General features: G+C 49.8%; 1 protein-coding gene across 3 annotated transcripts in view; it reads left to right on the forward strand.

Moving 5' to 3' along the window:
* LDAH (lipid droplet associated hydrolase) overlaps window positions 1-19,110 on the forward strand; it is an 81,132-nt gene extending 62,022 nt beyond the window's left edge. For all 3 annotated transcript variants that reach the window (XM_036752662.1, XM_036752663.1, XM_036752664.1), the window contains exons 5-7: window positions 1,964-2,207; window positions 12,704-12,786; window positions 18,036-19,110. In XM_036752662.1, the coding sequence (XP_036608557.1) occupies window positions 1,964-2,207; window positions 12,704-12,786; window positions 18,036-18,227 (519 nt within the window). In that variant the 3' untranslated portion in view covers window positions 18,228-19,110. The remainder of the gene's footprint in view (window positions 1-1,963; window positions 2,208-12,703; window positions 12,787-18,035) is intronic.
* Window positions 19,111-19,336: the final 226 nt, after the last annotated feature.

Below are 19,336 nucleotides of genomic sequence, written 5' to 3' on the forward strand. Positions count from 1 at the left end.
TTGGGAGTTCACCTCCCTGGAAAGACTCGGTGTACCTAAGTTAATGGTGTACACAGAAAAAATACCGCAGTTGGAGGCAGCTGAAAGTCAGTATCAGGCGGTCCCTGGCAGGCAAGGGGCGCAGGAAAGGTGCCGAGAAGGAGAGGCTCGAGCTACTGAGTGAGAGGGTGAGGAGGCCGTTCTTCGTGCCTAGAGCATGCAGCCACCACCCATCCGGAACCTGGTTCAGCGGCTTGTAATCCAGTGACTCAGGATGTGTCCTATTGTAGGGAAGGGAGGGAGTCCAGAAGCTGCGGCCTTCACCCCCGAGAGCGCCCCTGATAGCGGCCCTGTGTGCGAGGTGGGAGGGAAGCCCCTTGTCAGCCTGAAAAGGTCAGGACTGAAAAGTGGCTGCCACTGGGAAAGAACGTGGAGGGCAGCTTGTCCAAGCTGCCCCATAAATAGCACTGCACAGGGTGGGCCCTCCAGCCTTGGTGCCTGGGAACCCCACCTTCTAGGACACGGTCACACCAAGGCTGCCGTTGTTGAGGAGACAAGGGACGGATGGAGGAAGAGGAAGCTGTCCAGACCCCCATGCCCCAGGTGTGGCCCACGACACCCTGATCATTTTCTGTCATTCCCTCGTGTCTTCCCTTCTTCCTGCTTCTGCAGGCCTACTGCAGCCACCACATTGGGCCACGTTGGGTTGTGCCCCTCACTTCAGGTTCTGCCGTTTCCTCTAAATTCTTGAAACATACAAATGTTAGAGAAAAGATCAATTTCACAGTCCTGTATATTTTTGGTCTTCATAGCAAGTAGCTGCAAGTCCTGCCACTTACATACTATTTGTACATATGGACAGCAAGGGGGCACAGTGGATAGATAAAATACCAGGTCTGGACTCACCAGCTTCTCCACTTCAAGCCTGGCCTCAGACACTTCCCAGCTGGGTGACCCTGGGCAGGTCACGCTATTTGCCTCAGTTTCCTCATCTGTAAAATGAGCTGGAGAAGGAAATGACAAATACTTCTGGTATCTTTGTCAAGAAAACCCCAAATGGGGTCACAGAGAGTCAAACATAACTGAAACACATATACCACCCCACATACACAGCCCTGCACCAACAAGCATGTGTCCATTTGTGTGTCTCTGTTTCTTCCCTAGGATTTGTCTTCCAAATTCCCAGGGAGTCCTGGTCCACCCCAGGGGTGAACGTTTCTGCAGCTAGAATTCCTCACCATCCCCATGTGAAATAGTGACTGAGATTATTCAAAGCCCCTTTAAATGGAAAGGTGTTTTCATTTTTTATTTGTTTTCATCTTTTCCCACCTTGGGAGAGCTCCAGTCCCAGGCTATGTCTACATTATTTTCACCCAGCCTCCATTATGCCAAACTTGAACCATTTTCCACCATTTTAAAAAAATTTTATTTAGGATTATTTCCTAGTAGACACTAGTGAATAGAATCCCTTTTTAGAGAGGGGGACCAAAGCCTTTGGGAAAAAGGTCTTACTGAGAGATCAGCTGAGCAGGAAATGGCCTCTTTTTTTGGTGTGCTGCCCTCTGGTGGCACTGTCATCAATCACTCCCCCTTTGTGATGGCTTTATTAATAAATGAGTCTCCCTTTCAGACATACAGAGCTATTCCAGGATCTGCCCAGTGGAAGTTAATGCTGCATCTGAGATGAGGGCTTGTGGCTTTAATATCACATTCAGCTCAGAGGTTTGGGAATTTGGTTATCTACTGTGTGTATTTACCAGAAAGGCCTGGAGGGTCCTATCCCCTCCCCCAAACCAACAGCTGAGCCATACTCCAAGCCCGTGAAGGAAAGGTGGCCTCCAAGGGGGCAAGGGAGAATGGTACTTCAAAGGCAAATAGAAATGATAGTTGGCCAGCTTCCTAGAAACTGCTCACCATTGCCACTCTCAGTGTGGAAGGGTGAGCCGAAATGTGTCGCTCATGGTGCCCTTTTCTCTGGTCCTAGGTTCTCCGCGCCTTCTTGCTGTTTCCAACAATAGAGAAAATCGCTAAAACACCAAACGGCCAGGTGGCAACTCCTCTCCTCTGCTGGCTGCGATATGCCCTTTACGTGCCCATCTACATCATACTTAACCTACTACCAACAAAAGTCTTTACCGTCGTGGTCAGTCGGATTCTTCAGAGGCTAAAAATGAAAAATGAAATCATTTCTCGACGTGTAATGAATTCACTTAACATGAATTGCATTGGTAAGCAGATTATAAAGGATTGTGTGTGTGTGTGTGTGTGTGTGTGTGTGTGTGTGTGTGTGTGTGTATTGGAGGGCACTGGGTGGTCAGGGCACCGGTGAGGGATAGATAGGAGCAAATAGAGGTCAACTCTAAAACACTGCATCCATCCACCACACACACCTTCATCAGTTAAACCCCATCCCGGACCAGCGGTAGCCCAGATAGGGTACCTGGAAATCCACCTAGCGCGCTTCTCCCCCACCCCCACTCCCCAGGGCAGTGAAAGCCTGAGTAAAGGGTGGAGTCAGGAGGGCCTGAGTTGCAGTCCAGCCTGGCAAGTCCTGCATGCACCTCCCCGGCTTCTAGGTGGCTCTTCAGGACGATCAGTCACATCAGCCTGCCTTGATAGCAGCACTTCCTCACCAAGCACACTGATGCCAGTGAAAATGTCCAGTCCTGGGGCAGCTAGGTGGCACAGTGAGTAGAGCACTGGCCCTGGAGTCAGGAGTACCTGAGTTCAAATCCGGCCTCAGATGCTTGACACACTTACTAACTGTGTGACCTTGGGCAAGTCACTAAACCCCAATTGCCCAGCCTTCCCCCCTCCAAAAAAAAAAAAAAGAAAGAAAGAAAAGAAAATCTCCAGTCCGATCCTCCCTGCATAGCAACACTCAGTGCATGGTCGCATGGCTTGGCAGTGGCCAGGAAGGGATGGAGCCCTCTACTCCAGGACACACTCAGTGATAGAGCCCAAGATCTGGGTCCTGCCCTCCAGTAACTGACACTTCACCAGGGGACAACAGGCACCTCTAACAGTCAGGGAGCCTTGGAAATGGCTGGTCACTCTTGGTTCTCCTGGGTCTAGTCCAGACCATGCCCTCTAACCCTAGGTATCCCTCAGGGTCTTGTCTTGGGCCCTCTGTCTTCTCCCTCTATACCCCTTCTTCCCTTATGGGTCTCAGCAGCCCCAATGGATTCTGTCATCATCTCTATGAAGATGATTCTTGGGTGTGTTTATCCAGCCTTGACCTTTCTTCTGACCTCCAATCTTGCATCTCCACTTGTCAGCTAATGTAGGCCCTACTTGCCATGAGCTCAGCAAGAACAAACATTTGGTGGGGCAGGGTGGGGAGGGGCAGGGAATGGCCTCTGTTCCTTCTGTACCAAACAGGAGGCTGTCACCAGTGCTTCCCCACTCCACCCCTCTTGATAACAGAGGCCAGCTTGGGCATCACCCAACCTCTTCCTACGGCTGGGGTTTTTCAGAGTCTGGCCTGTGGGTCAAGGCCCTGGCCCTCTGGGGGCCACAAGAGTCATGGTATTTTAGAAAGCTCTGTTCTCGGGCTTCTTAGCAAATAAGATTTTTCATTCAGTTGATTTCTCACAGCCTCTTTTTCACTAAACTTGTTGTGAATGTGTCTCACTGCATTCTTTCAGATGGAAAATACTGGCATCATTCACCCAGTATGTAGTGGGGCCTTGAAGCCTCTAATGATAGTTTGGGACATGAAGGCCTTGAACCAACTGGCCAGGGTGGCGGGGGAGCCCTTCCTCTTGGATGACCCATCCTATACACATTTTCGCATCCAAAACCAAGATCCCCTGGGAAGACTGAAGGGGCAGCTAGAGGGCGCCATAGTGAATAGAGCGCTGAGCCTGGAGTCAGAAAGACTCATCTTCCTAGTTCAAATCCAGCCTCAGACACTATGTGACCCTGGGCAAGTCACTTTATCCTGTCCTATATCACCAGTCCTGTATCTTTGCCAAGAAGACTCCAAAGGGGTCATGAAGAGTCCGCCACAACTGAAGGATAACCCAACAGCAAAAGGAAGATTGAACAAGGCATCATGCGCCACTGTGCAAACAAGGCCCACACTATAACCTCACGCATCTGTTTGCCAGCATTTCCTCCTCTCCTCCCTTATGAGGCCAACCTTCCAAGGAGCCAGTCAGTGCCTTGTCCTGCCTTACTAGGAGTTCTTCTGGATCAATCTTCAAGAAAAAAAGAGGGACTTTTTTTCTCTGTCTCCAGTGGCATTCCTGGAATCTAAGCCTTAACCTTAAGAAAACATCTGATTTTCACCCTGAACATAATGCTGTTGCTTCAATTTACTTTTTCTGCTTGCCCAGAAGCCCCAGCTGCTGGGGCTGGCCTTTGTACTGTGGGCAGCAGAATGACCATCTGGGGTGATTTTGTATAAGAAGCAGATTCGTGGTCGCTGTTGGTGTCCCCAAATCAGACCCACTTGCTTGAGCCCAGAGTGTGTGTGTGTGTGTGTGTGTGTGTGTGTGTGTGTGTGTGTGTATGTGTGTGTGTGTGTATACTGAGCTGGAGCCAGAACTGCCCCAGAAATGCTGTCCCAGTCCCTGCTGGTCCTGCCCTCCCCAGCTGCCTCCAGCGCTCACTCGAGCAGAATTTCCAAGATTGCTGTTGGCAGTGATAGCCAAGAGAAAATGTTTTCCTCTTAGGAAATGAGGCTGCTGTTGTGGCATTCTTATGTCTTAGCGCCCTGTAAGGAGCTTTTCTGCAGAATGACAGAGATGACCTCCTTGGGGGCAAAGGCTCAATTGGAAAGGAAACTTCTGTTTTAGTCCTGAAGAACCTGACCCCAAAATGGGCAAATTCCCAGGAAAACATGCCCCTCCAGAAGCTGGCGGCTGACTTCTCTTGGCTGGAGGTGAGGGCGCATCTCAGTTGGATTCCAACAGCAGCCTCCCCCCTGACAGGGCCAAGAAGACATCGTGATTGCCTTGGAGTATGATTCCTTGAAGAGAGAAAAAAACGATTTTGTGTTAGAAGCCCCACGGTTTTTAATTGTCACCATCTTGTGGGACTCAAAAATCTCTCCTACAGAATTCCAGATGGAAGGAAGGAAGATAAAAAGAGTCCCCTAGACAAGAAACAGCTTCGAGCTTTTCTCAAGGAGTAGGTAGTTGGTCCCTCCAGAGAGGGACATTTTGGGTTATGGAGGTCGTCCTTAGGATTTGGCCAGAGTTTTGATATTAGGAAAAGCCTCACAGTTGGAGCTCTGCTCGAGGGGGCTCTCCCTCCCTGGAGGTGGCAGGAAAGGGGAAGGAGCAGGGGCCTTGTCCAGGTAGAACAGCCTCTGATGCCCCTGCCAGTTCTGAGGCTCTCTCTATAGCACTTTTAAAGCAGTGGAGATTCATTTCCCTGCACTGTGTCTGCTTCATAAAAATGTTGGACTGAGGAAGGTCCCTACTGGTGTCTCCCCGTCTGTCCACTCCCACCCACTCATCACCACTCACCTAGTGGGACCTTGGTCCTTACTGGAGTGTGTAGCAGCCTCTGCCACCAGTGACATGGATCTGGGAGGAGCCTAGGAGAGACAGGGAGAAGGGGAGTGTTGTTGACAAGATGGAACTCTGAATGCATCTCTTTCCTTCCAACTCAACTTGAAACAACACATCCACAGATTAGCGTGTACAAGATACATACCAAGTAAAGACAAAGTTGGGTTTCTTGTGGGAAGGTACTAGCCATCAGAACTGTCAGGAGAGATCTCCTTGTGAGCAAGCTGGGTGCTACTAAGCTGGACTTTTTTGGTAGACGGCCCTTAGTTCTCCCCATTGGCCCTCAGGACGTCTCTCAATAAACCCAGGGAGGAAAACACAGGTGAGAGTATTTGGGGAAAAGAGCCAAAGAAGCAGGTACAAAATGGTGTCATCATCAACCTCAGCCTTTCCCTCTTAGCCCTAGTAGATCTTGTTTATAAGAGAGCTGCAGGCATGGTGCTCCCCACCAGACTGAACTTCTGGAGAGCAGGGGCTGGTTCTGCCGTTCTTTGTGTCCCCAAGTTTAGCGTTCTTTCCTTCCCCACACATGGTAGGCACTTCATAAGTGCCAGTTAACTGTCATCTGATAGAGTGATGAATTCAGAATGCAGTATGAGATGTCTGTTCTTTGGACATGGCCAAGGCAAGACTGTTTGGTTTGACTATGCATGTGGATAGAAGGGAGAGAAAATCACTGTCATTGAAAAAAGACAAGAAAGAGCCTTCAGGACTTAAGGACAAAGGTCCTGATTTCCAGAAAAGGGTAAAGAAATCCGCCAACTTCTGACCAGTCTAAAAAATGTCCTTGGTGAGATGTTGATTTGTGCCCCCTACCTGTAAACCATCCCTTGTAGCAAAGACCACAAGGGCTTGCACAGAGCAGGCACAGAAACAGTTCCCTGCATAAAAATCATTGGATTTTTCATCCTAGATGCCCTCAGCCTCCATAGCTGGAGGGTGAGCAGGAGTCATTGCATGGTGTGCAGAATTAGGACTGCAAAATCTGGGGAGAGTGGCCAAGGTCGATCACCACATCACTGGCTGCTATTGCAAATTGTAAAGCTCTGTAGAAATGGGTGATTGTTGCTAACAGTGGCCTTGTCATGAACCAGAGTGCTCCACTGGAAGCTGGAGAGGGTTCACAGCCTTACCCCCATGCTTCAACAAAGGGCTTCTTGGACCATGGACTGTGTAGGGCGAATAAGGCAAAGCACTCAGCTCACAGCTGCTCTTGTCAGGAAGGAATAACCATCAGTTTCTCATTTCCCGGGTGTGGAGACTGAGGCTCAAAGACACGAAATGCCTGCTTTAGGGTCCCACAGCCAGTAAGTTTTGGAGTACGAACCCAGGTCCACTGGTGCTCTTTCTGTGGGGCAGTAGGCATTATCTTAACTCACGGTATGACCAGAGCGGAGCTATAGATACTCAACTGTTCTGTGGTGATAGTTTTCCTTTGTTGGAATAAACTTGATAAAAATATTGAAACCCAATTAGAAAGTCCATTTCAGAAGTAAGAAGGACACGGCAACACCTTTGTGTAAGAACCCCAGAGACGTTTGAGGCCCTCTGTTGCAGGAGTCACTGCCAACCTTCATGGGGCTATCAGGATCCTGTACTTATGGCTAGTGCCTTCCTTCTCAGGTCACCTCCAGTCTGCCCTGGGCTGGTCTTGGCTACACCTAGGGATTTGCATGTCAGCTCCCCCATTAAACTGTGAGCAACCATTTTTGCCCAGCCCCATTGATGAGAACTTAATTGATTGGTTGGTTGGTTGGTTGGTTGTCTGTCATTCTCCAAGAGGACCAAAATGACATCACTATGTCAGAGTCAAGTTACAGAGTGTCTGACTGTGGCTGATCAGACCAACATGAGCTGGGAAGGCTCTACTACAGGTCAGGCACAAATGGTCCACGTGAACATTCAGGGTGGATTCTCTAAATTTGCACATCTCGTGTTTCTTTTGAGCTACTTCAATTCTGCTTTGCTTATAAGAGCGCAGCAACTTCTCTGATGTGGGCATGCCATGCTGGGCAGTCCTTTGCCAGTGTCTCTCATGTCACACAATCAATTCCAAAGTTCTTAAGAGAGACCTTAAGAGTGTCCTTGTATTGCTTCTTCTGACCACCATGTGAGCACTTGCCTTGTGAGAGTTTTCTGTAAAATGGTCTTTTGGCAAGCAGATATTTGGCATTCAAACATGTTCAGCCCATTGGAGTTGCTCTCTCTGCAGCAGAGTCTGAATGTTTGGCAGTTCAGCTCAAGAAAGAACCTCAGTGTCTGGTACCTTATCCTGCCAGGTGATCTTCAGAATCTTCCTAAGACAATTCAAATGGAAGTGATTCAGTTTCCTGGCATGGCGCTGGTACACTGTCCAGGTTTCACAGGCATACAACGGTGAGGTCAGCACCACAGCTCTATAGTTTGGTAGTCAGTCTAATACCTCTTCTCTCCCAGTCTTTCCTTCGGAGCTAGCTTTGGCAATGCATGTGTCAACCTCATTATCAACATGGGCATCCCTGGAAAGTATGTTGCATTCCATACAGCATTCAGTGTTTCTCCATTTGCTGTAATCATTGGTTCCAGATGTGACACCTGCTAAGTTCTCTTGCAGCAAGAGCTGTTCTTTCATTTCTACTGGATTTTGTGTTGTCTATAAATGTGTGTACATTCCATTTGCCAATGATGAGTGGAATCATCTTTGCAAACATTTCCATACCTTTTTTTGTGTTTCAACCGCAAAGTAGGATCCCTACTTGCTATGATAATCAGGCCAGGGTTGGGTAAGCGGACAATTTTTAGGGCACCTTTTCTAGACCCTTCCTCACACCAGGTGAGCAGTATAGTCCTTCAAAAAGGCTGCCTGGACACCCAGGGGCTGCCAAAGCCCACTGCTGCTTCAGTTCAGTGAGAAGATGACCTTATGGCCTGGGCTGCCTGTATGCAAGATTGTGACTGTGGCTCCCAGGGTATCCACACCTGCTGCTTCATCACTTGCCTGTTGCCACAGGACTTTAAGATAGTTAAAAATGGTAAAATAGTATGGGTGATATCTTTTGATGCATGCATAAATTGGATTTGAGTGAGGCAGAGCTGCACAAAGTCATCGGCCTCACTCTGTCTTCCAGAGTCATCACAGGCCAGTGGCAGGGCAATCAAGATGACTAGAGATGGCCCAGGATGCAGTGGATGACCTTGGCATCTACTATGTCTAACTAAGCCCTAAGTGCTCCACAGCACCTGCATCAGCTGCCTTGGCTGTTGGAACAAATTGTTCTCGTCCGCCCATTCCACCAGGGGAAGTCTTCATGTGCTTGGGGGAGACCTCCAGCAACTCACCAATAGGTTTGAGACCACTCGGTTACCCTCATGCTGGTTTAGCCTGTCTGCCAAAACAGTTTACTGGGGTGTGGCCACTGTGCATGTTACAGCTTCTGGGAGCCACAAATGAGAGCTGGGTGATTGACCCCAAAGGTGGAAAGCAGCAGTCACACCAGAGGTGCTTGTCTTCCCTGCCCCTGAGGGCTTGTTGACTGACTGAATGGCTATGTTCTCCACGGTCTCCTCTTCTAGGTCTGCTTTGCTGACTCATTGTCCATGTCACATTCACTAATTGTAAGTGGTCTCCATGGCTTCATTCTGGGCCCTCCCCTCCCCTCTCCTCTCCGTCTGTCCCTCTCCTCTCGCTCTCACTCTCTCCTCATCTGCTCGCATGAGCTTCAGTAATCTTTTTCTGCAGATGATGACTCACATGTCTAGTTCTGTGCCTAGAATACCTGCCTTCCTCCCTTCCCCCTCACAGAACCCCTCTCTTCCTTCTAGACAGAACTACTTTTTTAAAAAACTTTTCTATTTATAATCATGAACTTGACAAATATCAGCAAACATGAACCTTTGCCAGTTCAAAGAACAGAAAAAGAGGACTGGGTGTGAAATGATGAGTCCTTCCCTTGGGGAGCTTGGTTCTTTAAGGTATATTGCGGATCTAGCATGGCATCCCCAAGTCATTCCTGCTTGTTTGTGAAGTCCTTTTTCAGACTTCCTCATACTCCCTTTAGTGTATGCTTAAATGCAATCCATTGATGCCCCTTGTTTCTTCTCTTCCTTTTGCTAGTATTACTCCTACTACCCTCGCTCCCCGAATCATCTCTGCACCCCCCACCCCCAAATAAAATCCCTCCTTTGTAACAAATGAGCATCAGCATGAAAACCAAACCCACACACATAAACTGTGATTAGAAATGTAGGTCTCTGCCTCCATCCCATTACTACAATGCAAGTGGCCAGGCCTATCCTGATGTGGCTGCACTGTGATGGCTACTAGGTGGTTAGCAACCATGTGCCCATCCCCTAGGTATCTGGCACTTTGGCATCAGCCCCTGTGTTTGGAGGCCTTTGTCCTTACTGAATGATTAGCGACTCCTGAATGGCTGTCCCCCTCTTGGTTTCCTCAACCCTCGACTCTGCTCAGTGCAGGGCCATGGCCTATTTGATGTGACTCAGGGCTGCCATGAGGCTTGCCCAGTCACAGGTTGAGGAACTCCCAACTATCCTGCCCTGTTGAAAGCACTGCTAGATTCTTGAGACTTGATCTTACCCTGTTCTGGAAAGATGACACCCTTTTTGATACCCTGAACCCAGCCCTGCTGCAGGTACTATTTGGTCCTTGCCCTCATGCACAATCTCTCACCCTTGCTGTGGGCACTAAGTGGACTCCTGCAACAGCTAATCCTACAGCTCCCAGAGGTACTGATGAATATCACTATCCCCTCACCCAGTATTTGTAAGGCTTAATTCTTCTCCCTAATTCTTCCTATTTCTTCAGCCCTGCTCCAGACAGTCAGAGTCAGTATAGAGGTCCTCACTTGTTCATAGAGTGTTCCCCTTCCCACATGTACACATATTCTGTCCAGTGCTCTCTGCATTTGCACAAAAATAAAGCCTGGCCTCTTGTTCTCAAGGTCTCAAATATAGGTCTCATTCTACCCCTCTGGTCTTTCTCCTTTGTGTCTTCATGAAGTGGGTAATACGATTCTTCCTCAGGCTTGGGGAGCCTGGTTGGACACGGCACTAATCGGAGTTCTGACATCAGTCACGATTGGGTTGGTGACTGTTCCCTTGGTAGTGTCGTGGCCATTTTATGAACTCTTCTGGTTCTGCTGACTTGACCCTGCATCAGTTGATATGAATCCTCCTAGGGTTTTTCAAAATCAGTCCCTTTCATCATTCCTTAGGGTTCAATAATATTCCATTAACTCCTCAATGGATGCCTCCCCCTCAGTTTTCAAATCTTTGTTGTAATGAGAGGTCACAAGCTGCCTTCTAAGGAAAGCCCTTCCTGATCCCTGTGATTGCTGGTGTCCCTCCTTGGGAGGCTTTCATTTATTTTTTATTTATTTTCTAAATATTTATTCTGTATATGCTTGTACGTGTTGTCTCCCCCAGTGAGACTGGGGGCTGTGTCATTGTTTTTGTACATCACCAGCACCTAGTACATAGTAAGTGCTTTATAAATGCTTGTTGATTGGTTGAATTTACAAGATTCCGTCATGTGGGAATTGTTTTTAAAATACTGACTCCCTTGGTGAGCATCCTTTCTAGAAAAAAATGGGACTGTCCACTTGATTTCTGACCATAGCCTAAAGATAGAGCAGTTCTTGGTGATGGTGTCCAAGAGTTGTCCTTGTTCTTCAAGCTTTGGGGGGGGGGGTGGCACAGAAAGGAAGTGTCTGCTGCTTGCAGCCCAGTCGCTGTATGAAGCACTTTATGAAATATCTTATTTGATCTTTACAAGTAATAGCACCCTGGGAAGTAGGGTTGTTATTATCCCCATTTACAGTTGACAAAACTAAGGCAGTCACAGATTCAGTGACTTGCCCAGGGTCCCACATCTAGGGCCAGTTTGGAACTCGGGTCTTCCTGACCCCAGGCCCAGCACTACGTACACTGTGTCGTCAGCTACCTAGGTCAGAGACCTCAATGTGGAGACAATCCGTCCTGATCACCTCACCAGTGGGACTCTGCACCCTCCCTGAAGCTTCTCCATAAGCACCCAACCAACTTGCCAAAGGCCTTCTTGAAGCTCTTCCCCAGGCAGCATGAGCAGCACCCTTCATCTGTCCTCTTGCTTTGGGACAAAGACATCACTTTGGCAATTGATCTGTCATGGGCCATTCCTTGTAGACACGCCATTGGGAATATGTTGCAACTGAGGGATACTCATCACCAGTCTTTCCATTGCCCTCCATTGTGGAGGACCTACCTTTCTGGTTCTTTGGATATTGTCACCAGAACACTGGCCACCCATGGGACAAATGGAAGTGGCCCAATGACCGTCTATCCTGCACATTCCTTTTCCCATCCTCAGTGACAGAGGCGCCAGGTGCTCAGACTCACACACCATGAAAACTTTCAAATACTAGAAGGAAGGTAATGGCAAAGGAAGATGAGAAGGCTTTCCCAATTTGGCATCATTCAGATGCTTGGAATAAGGCCTCAAAGAAACAATAGGAGTCCAGTGCCTTGGTTTGTGAAGCTTAGGAAGTTTGGGGCTTCAGCCAATGGACAGTGCAGAGTGTCAGCATTACTATTAACTGAAATATGGGCTCTGTTCAGATCTACCCTAGAATGGTGGCCGAAGCTCAAACCACGTACTTGGTATCATCCAGCTTTAGGGGCATTTTCTCCACTTCTGCGGTTATTTATTTTTCTTCTCTAAGTGTAAAGAGTGTAGATTACTTTACTGTGAACATTATTCTTCATGCTGAGGCAACCTTAAGCCCGCCTGAGACAGGGAGTAACCTGAAGGAGATGGCATGCAGCATGAAACAGGCTGTACTTGAGGGGAAGAGGCCATCTGTGCACTTTGAGCATCTAGAAAGCTGGGGAGGGGGCCAATGGTTTGGAAGAATTCTCCCCCTTCCATTCTCTCCACTCACCCAGCCACACCCCAGTACCAGCCTTCCCCGCCCCCTTTCCCCCAGACTATTGCAAGGTCCTCTTCCTTGGTCTCCCCTCATTCCATTCGTCCTCCAAGAGCTGCCAGAGTGATCTTGCTAAAGCAAGAATCTGGCCATGTATTTCATTTTCCAGCTGAAGAATCTCAACAGAATTTTAGAATTGGAAGAGACCCCAGTGGCTTCTGGTCCAGGCTGTACCCTTCCAAGCAACCTTCGCCTCTAGAAAGCCTAATTGGATTATTTTGTGCTTGTGTTTTTTGTCAGCCAATGCTCTGTATATGGGAAGCCAAGAAATGCTGACCATTTTGGAGAGAGACAACTCTACCATCCAGAAACACTTAAAAAAGGTAATTGCAGATGGGGGCTGCTGTGGGTGTGGGGAAATAGGAGCTGGAGCCTTGTTCTTGTGGCTGCCCTTACAAAGGAACGTCCAGGCACCTTTCTCCTCTACGTCCCCATCATAGCTGAATGAGAAACGTGCGTTCTGGACCCTCTGCTTCCCTGAGGTTTCTAGCGGGCTGCTTAAAAGGGGGCTCACTAGCATCTGCCTCCTAAGCTTTTGTTCCATTTTACAAGGTCAGAGATTTTCCTCAGCAGTTCAGGTGGCCCACAGAATGTCAGAGCTAGGAGGGAGCTTAGAACAGAGACCATAGAGTGTCAGAATATGGAAGGGACAGCCTTAGAACATGAAATGTCAGAGCTAGGAGGGAGCTTAGAACAGAGACCATGGAATATCAGAACGTGGCGGGGGGGCAGCTTTAGAATATGGAATGTCAGAACTAGGAGGGAGCTTAGAACAGAGACCATGGAGTGTCAGAATATGGAAGGGACAGCCTTAGACTTAGAACATGAAACATCAGAGCTAGAAGGGAGCTTAGAACAGAGACCATGGAATGGACCAGGAGGGAACCTGAGAACAGAGAGGGTCTGGGGTCCTTCCTCAGGCCAACAGCACAGGTTGGATGCCCCCGGCTCTTCTCTGGAGCTCAAGGCCTGCTCAGTGGGCCCAGGGCTCCACCACAGGGCACCAGTGCTGACGAGCCCTGCAGGCTGACCTTGCCCACCCTGTGTCTTGGATCTGCTCGGCCGGGACCGCTTGAGGGGCCGGGATTGAAGAGGAGAGAGGCTGGTTGAGACCGGATGTCGGAGATGGAATGTTGGAGGAAGTTTCCTAAGGACTCCAGCCTGCCTCTGGTGTCATCGAACAGCTATGAAGCACCTACTCTGTGTTAGCCACTGTGCTAAACACTTGATCTACATGATCTCCTTTGATCTTCACCACAGCCCTGGGAGGCGGGGAGGGGCTGTGATTATCCTCGTTTTACAGATGAGGAAGCGGGCACATGGAGCTGAAGTGACTGGCCCAGAGTTACCCAACCAGTCAGGTGCATGAGGCTGAATTCGAACTCAGGTCTCCCAGCGCTCTAGCCAATGCACCACCAAGCTGCTCCTTGGGGAGGTGGAGGGGGGGGCTGCCAAAAGGAGTCTCCACTTGCTCCAGACATCAGAGCATGGGCTCCTCCCTCAGCCAGCTGCCCCTTCTGTCTGTCTGCTGGGGGCCACCTGTGGAAGCCCTTTGTCCCACATTCAGCTCATAGTCTGATGGCGGTCTTGTGTGTATTCGGCGTGTCCATGGGGCAAGGTCTCCTTGGGCAGGGAGCTCCCATGGGCCCTGGATTCTGACACATCCAGGCAAGTCAGTCAGCCTTCCCTCCCCCCTCCCCCCCCCCCCCCCCCCCCGCACTCTGACATTCTGCCTTCAAGAGGTCGATTTGCCAAATGAAGGCCCATTGCACGGCTCACCGCGCCCTCCAGGTGCCAGCTACAGCTCGCTCACCACGCCCTCCAGGTGCCAGCTATGACACCAGCTCCTCACATCATTGTTCCTTCAGGCCAAGGCTCCGGAGAGGCTCGAGTCCAGCTATACACTCCCCACCTTCTCTTAGTGGACTCCCCAAGGGAGTTGCCTCAGACCTGCTCTGTTCCCGCCACAGCCCCAGTATGCCCTGCTCCTTTACCATCCCTCTCCTTTGTTAACTAGAAGTCAGAAGTCCTCAGCTCCCTCTTCATTGTCTTCCATTCTCTGCTTCTTTTGGCCTGGCCTTGAGCCAGCATCAGACCCTGTCCTTGTCCAGATCAGGCTCTTCCTGCCTCTTGTCCCCAGACGGTCACCTGCTGCCATGCCCGGGGTCCCACACATCTCTCGCCTTCAGTTCCCTGCCTCATTCTTTATCTTGGACAAATGCCCAGGAAGGGTCACCTACATGGGTTCTTCACCCAGGTGCTCCTCAGCCGCTTGCAGCCCAGCTTCTGTCCCCACCAGTGAAAAGAAGCTCATCTCCAGCGTCCCTGGTAGTGATGGAGCTGCCAGATCCCAAGGCCTGTTCTCACTCCTCACCCTGCTGGAGCTGGTCCTCCCCAACTCTGGTGCCGTCGCTCACCCCCTGCTGTCTCCTCTTCCTTGCTTTGCGTCCTGCTGTTCTCCCTGTTGGTCACTTGCTCTTAGACTCAGCTGGGTTGTTGTCCGCCTCCCACTTACGAAGCAAGGACCTGTCTCTGGCCTCTTCCTCCTCTCTGTCTGCTTCTGTGGTTTTCATTATCTCTGCATCACAGTAAGTCAGCAAGCACTTATTTGGCTCCTACTGTGTGCCAAGCACAGTGCTGAGCATTGGGCATGCAAAGATTAGTTTAAAAAATGGTGCCTGCTTTCAAGGAGCTTACTGTAATGAGAGGGAGGGGGTGACGTACAAATGACTATGCTTAGATTAGCCATAGACAGAACAGGGAATCCGCTAGCATTGAGGAGGGATCTGGAAAAGCTTCCTGTGGAAGATGGGACCTTAGCCCGAATTTGAAGGAAGCCAGGGAGGCCCAGGACAGAGATGAGGAGGGAGAGAAGTCTAGCCAGAGAAAATGGCAAGTCTGGAGATGACGGGTCTTGTTCAAGGAACCCCGAGGAGGCCATTGTCTCTGGACTGCAGAGTCTGTGGAGTTAGAGAAGGCATAAGAAGACAGGAAAGGTAGGAAGGAGCTCTGAATTCCAAGGAGGGGACTTTCTGTTGGATTGCAGACTCTTGGAATAACCTGTGGGAGGGTCTGCCTGCCCCAAGTCTCTCCTCATGCCAGTCCGCCCTCCATTCAGCCACCAAAGTGATTTTCCTGAAAGACAGGATTGGCCTGTGTCAGCCCCTCCTCAATAACCTCCAGAGACTCCCTATGGCCTCCAGAATCAAAGACAAAATACTGTTTTTGGCCTTCTCCAGCTTCAACGTCCCCAGTTCCTTCAGCTGAGCCTCCATTGGCTCAGAATATGGCCGCCTTCGCCATCCTGAGGCTCCAGCTTTCTCTAATAGCTTCTTTGGTCTCTAAATGATAACGTGAACTGGAATGTTCCCCACCATGGAGACTGGATCTGACACCTCTCCTGGCTTCACATTTAAGAAACTGTGTCCAGCATGAATATATATATATATATATAGCTGATATATATTATATATAGCTGATTATATATTATATATAGCTGATATATTATATATTATATATATATTATATATAGCTGATTGCTTACCACCTCAGGGAGGGAGGGAGGGACAGCATTTGGAACTCAAAACTTTAAATAAAAAATGTCTAAAAATAGAAGAGAAAGAAAGAAAAGAAACTGTCCAGGTTTCATTCTGGGTTGACAGCCCAGCTCCATTTTCAGCCTAGGCCTGCCTGGCACACCTCAAGCTCGGTGGCTGCATTTCTTCTCCCCGTACCCCCTGTCCAGAAGAGCTGAGAGCTAGGGGCCTGGGTGGACTTCGTGGTTTTACTCTTATGATATTGCCGGAAGTGTCAGAATATAAATTTTAAATGATGGCTGCCACATCCTGGTCCCAAGCCAGGGCCACCTCAAGGGCTGGGTCCTTCTGAAGCTGTTTCCAAAGGCTGGTCCGTTCACACTGACCACCAGAGGTTGTCCATCCTCGGCTGGCAGACAGAGAAGCTTTCTCTAAGAGGTCTTGAGAGTCCCCCATCTCCAGAAAGTCTGATATGCTGCCCAAGCCAGAGCTGATGGCCACGAGCCACCCTGCTGGGGTCTTGGCCACAAGCGAGTGTCCTGGCAGCCTGATAGGGAAAGGGGACCGAACTTTGTGCCGGAAGCTTCCCAGGGATAGAAAAGATAGCCCTGCGCTGTATCCTTTCGGTAAAGATTTATCCTTCCACAGTTATTTCCCAGTCCCTCCGCAAAAGCATGAGTCTTACTCTCTCCACATTTTGATCAGAATAATGCACCACCAGTGATGATTAGTACCCCCCAAGAGGCAGGGAGGAAACAGGAGGACTTTGGCCTTGGGATCACTGTGGATGCTCAAGCGCATCAGGGAAGGAGCTGGGGGGTGGGGCACAGCATGGATGTCACCATGGGTGGTCTGCTTTGGGGGGGGGCGTAGAAATCCAGGAGAGCCTAGACAGGCCAGACAGCACCATACTGGGTGAGAGGCCACAGTGAGCCCTCCCCAGGGTCAGAACCAACCTTTGCTGCCCTCCCGGACCCCCTCCCCCAGTGTCCCTCTGCCAAGTAGGCTCTTGGTGCTTTCCTCCTGGAGCAGCCTCTGTCCCTTCAGCACCATCCTCAGCCTGCATCTGTCCAATGCTCTCCTCCTGGCCTCGTTCCTGGCTTAGGAACCCCCCCATCTCTTCCCCCTTTCAGCCCCTTTTGTGGGTTGTCTTCCCCCATTAGAAGGTCAGCTTTTTGAGGGCAGCATGTTTCCAGAGTGCCTCATAGTAAGTGCTTAAAAAATGCTTGCTTTCTCCCTCCTGCTGCTGTCAATTCCATGCCCTCAAGAGCCTATAAAAGCTCCTGTTTCCTCTGAGATCAGATACAGATGGCTCCACTCTGCATCTCAATCTCTGCCCAGTATGATTGCGCCCTCCTGCCTCACTTGTACCCCTGGGAATAAGACAGTGTGACACAGGGCTGGACTTCATGACAGTCACAAAGCCACTGAACCTCTGGGCCTGTTTCCTCATCTGTAAAATAGGGATGATAATAAGAAATAATATAATAATTAAAATTAAGTCATAAGTAATTTTAAAATAGAGATAATAATAACTTCCCAGCATCATTGTCAGGATCAAATGAGATCATCTGTAAAGCCAAGGACTGCATACGTGGCTCAGCTCAGGTGCTGCCTCCTACAGGAAGCCCTTCCCGATCCCGCATTCCCTCATGCCCTCTCCTTCCCCAGACCAGCCAATCTGCCCTGAACCTTCTTGAGGGCAGAGACTACCTTTGGTATTTTTCCTGGTCTCCCCTGTGCTTGGCCCAGGGGCACTGTAAAAATGGGAGAGATGGGACTGCCTTGGGAGCAGGAGTGAGTTGCCCTCCTGGGGGTCCCCAATAAAAGCTGACTGTCCCCTTGTTGGTGGGGGTGCTGTAGAGGGGCTTTCTTGTCAGGTACCAAGCCCTCTCAACTTGGGGGCACCATTGAAATTAACCCCCAAACCAGCCGGCCAACCCCTGTCCTCAGGCCACAGAGCCTGCACAGCGTGGTCTTACGTTTAGTCAAGGGGGAATAGCTTCTGACCCCACATTCTTCTCTTGCTCTTTTAGCTGACCTTTTACTATGGAGCCTCAGACTTATGGTGCCCAGTCCAATTCTATGAAGATATTAAGAAGGATTTTCCCAGCGGCGACATTAAGCTCTGTGAGAAGGGCATCAGCCATGCCTTCATCCTATCTTCCAGCCAGGAAATGGCCACCATGATTGCAGACTGGCTAAAAGATGACCTGGCCAAGATATAGCAGGGACTGCTCAGGGCGGGAGGCCAGGGAGCCGGTGTGTGTTGTCAGGAAGCTTGATCGGGTAGTAGGGAGCTGAGGAAATCTTCATTTGGTGATTCTAATGGGAGGGATGGGCTGCGGAAGAGCCTAATCAAGGTTGGGCTAATGAATCTAAGTAGAATCATCCCCCACTTCGGAATCTGAAACGAAAATGAAATGAGCAGGAAGATTTGATTTCTCTTGGTGATGGGAAAGAAATGTTCGATGACAAAGCCCTGTGAGTAGATACAGCACCAGCCGAGTGGGATGGGAGGACTTCTTAAAATTCAAAGTTAGAAAACAGAAACATACATGCTCATTGTGTAGTTCTGTGATGTTGGGCAGGTCGGGGCGGGGGGACGGGCTCTCGTTTTGCCTCCCCTGAGTGATAGAGCCTTGATGAAGGGCAGAGCGTCCCAGGTTGGCCTCAGAAAGACCTGTCTCCCCTCCTGCCTGAGCCACGGGGCCCCTCCAAGCCTTGAGCTAAGCTGTGACTCCGGCCCCCACACACACACCTGGGGCATGAGAACTCCTTCCTTCCTGATGTCTATTTTCTGTCTGGTAAATGCAGGGCCCCTAGGTCTCCATGTAATGAGGCCACCATCAGGATCGGGCCTGGGGTGCGTGGGCCCAGTCTCAGACTCAGTCTGTGGTTTGGGTCCCTAAACCCACCAAGGGACCACAGCGATCATGGCCGTCCTGGAGGAATGATTGCCCTCACCAAATGACACAAGATGGAATTTCACGATGTTGTAGGATACAGTCTCCTTCTGGCTTTGACTTCATGGTGCAGTTTTGGCATGCTTGATTAAAAACCCAGAAATGCTCCTGGATCACCCAGTAATACATCGATCACATGTTAAAATGTGTGGCTTTTATGTAGCTGGGCCTGTGCCCTGAGGTGCCCACAGTGCCTCAGTCCCATGAGAGTCCTGGCTCCTTTGTCCTAAAAGATACCGTGGGGGAGGGCGGGGGGCCGGCAGCCAGGAATCCTAGGCACTTAAACCCTGTTAGCAAGAAGCTCCCTGGGCAACAATGGCCAGAGGGCAGCACTGGAGGATCTCCAGCACTTCTAGACTCGAAGAATGCAA

Source organism: Trichosurus vulpecula, chromosome 3, assembly GCF_011100635.1.
Source record: "Trichosurus vulpecula isolate mTriVul1 chromosome 3, mTriVul1.pri, whole genome shotgun sequence".
Taxonomy (NCBI): Eukaryota; Metazoa; Chordata; class Mammalia; order Diprotodontia; family Phalangeridae; genus Trichosurus; species Trichosurus vulpecula.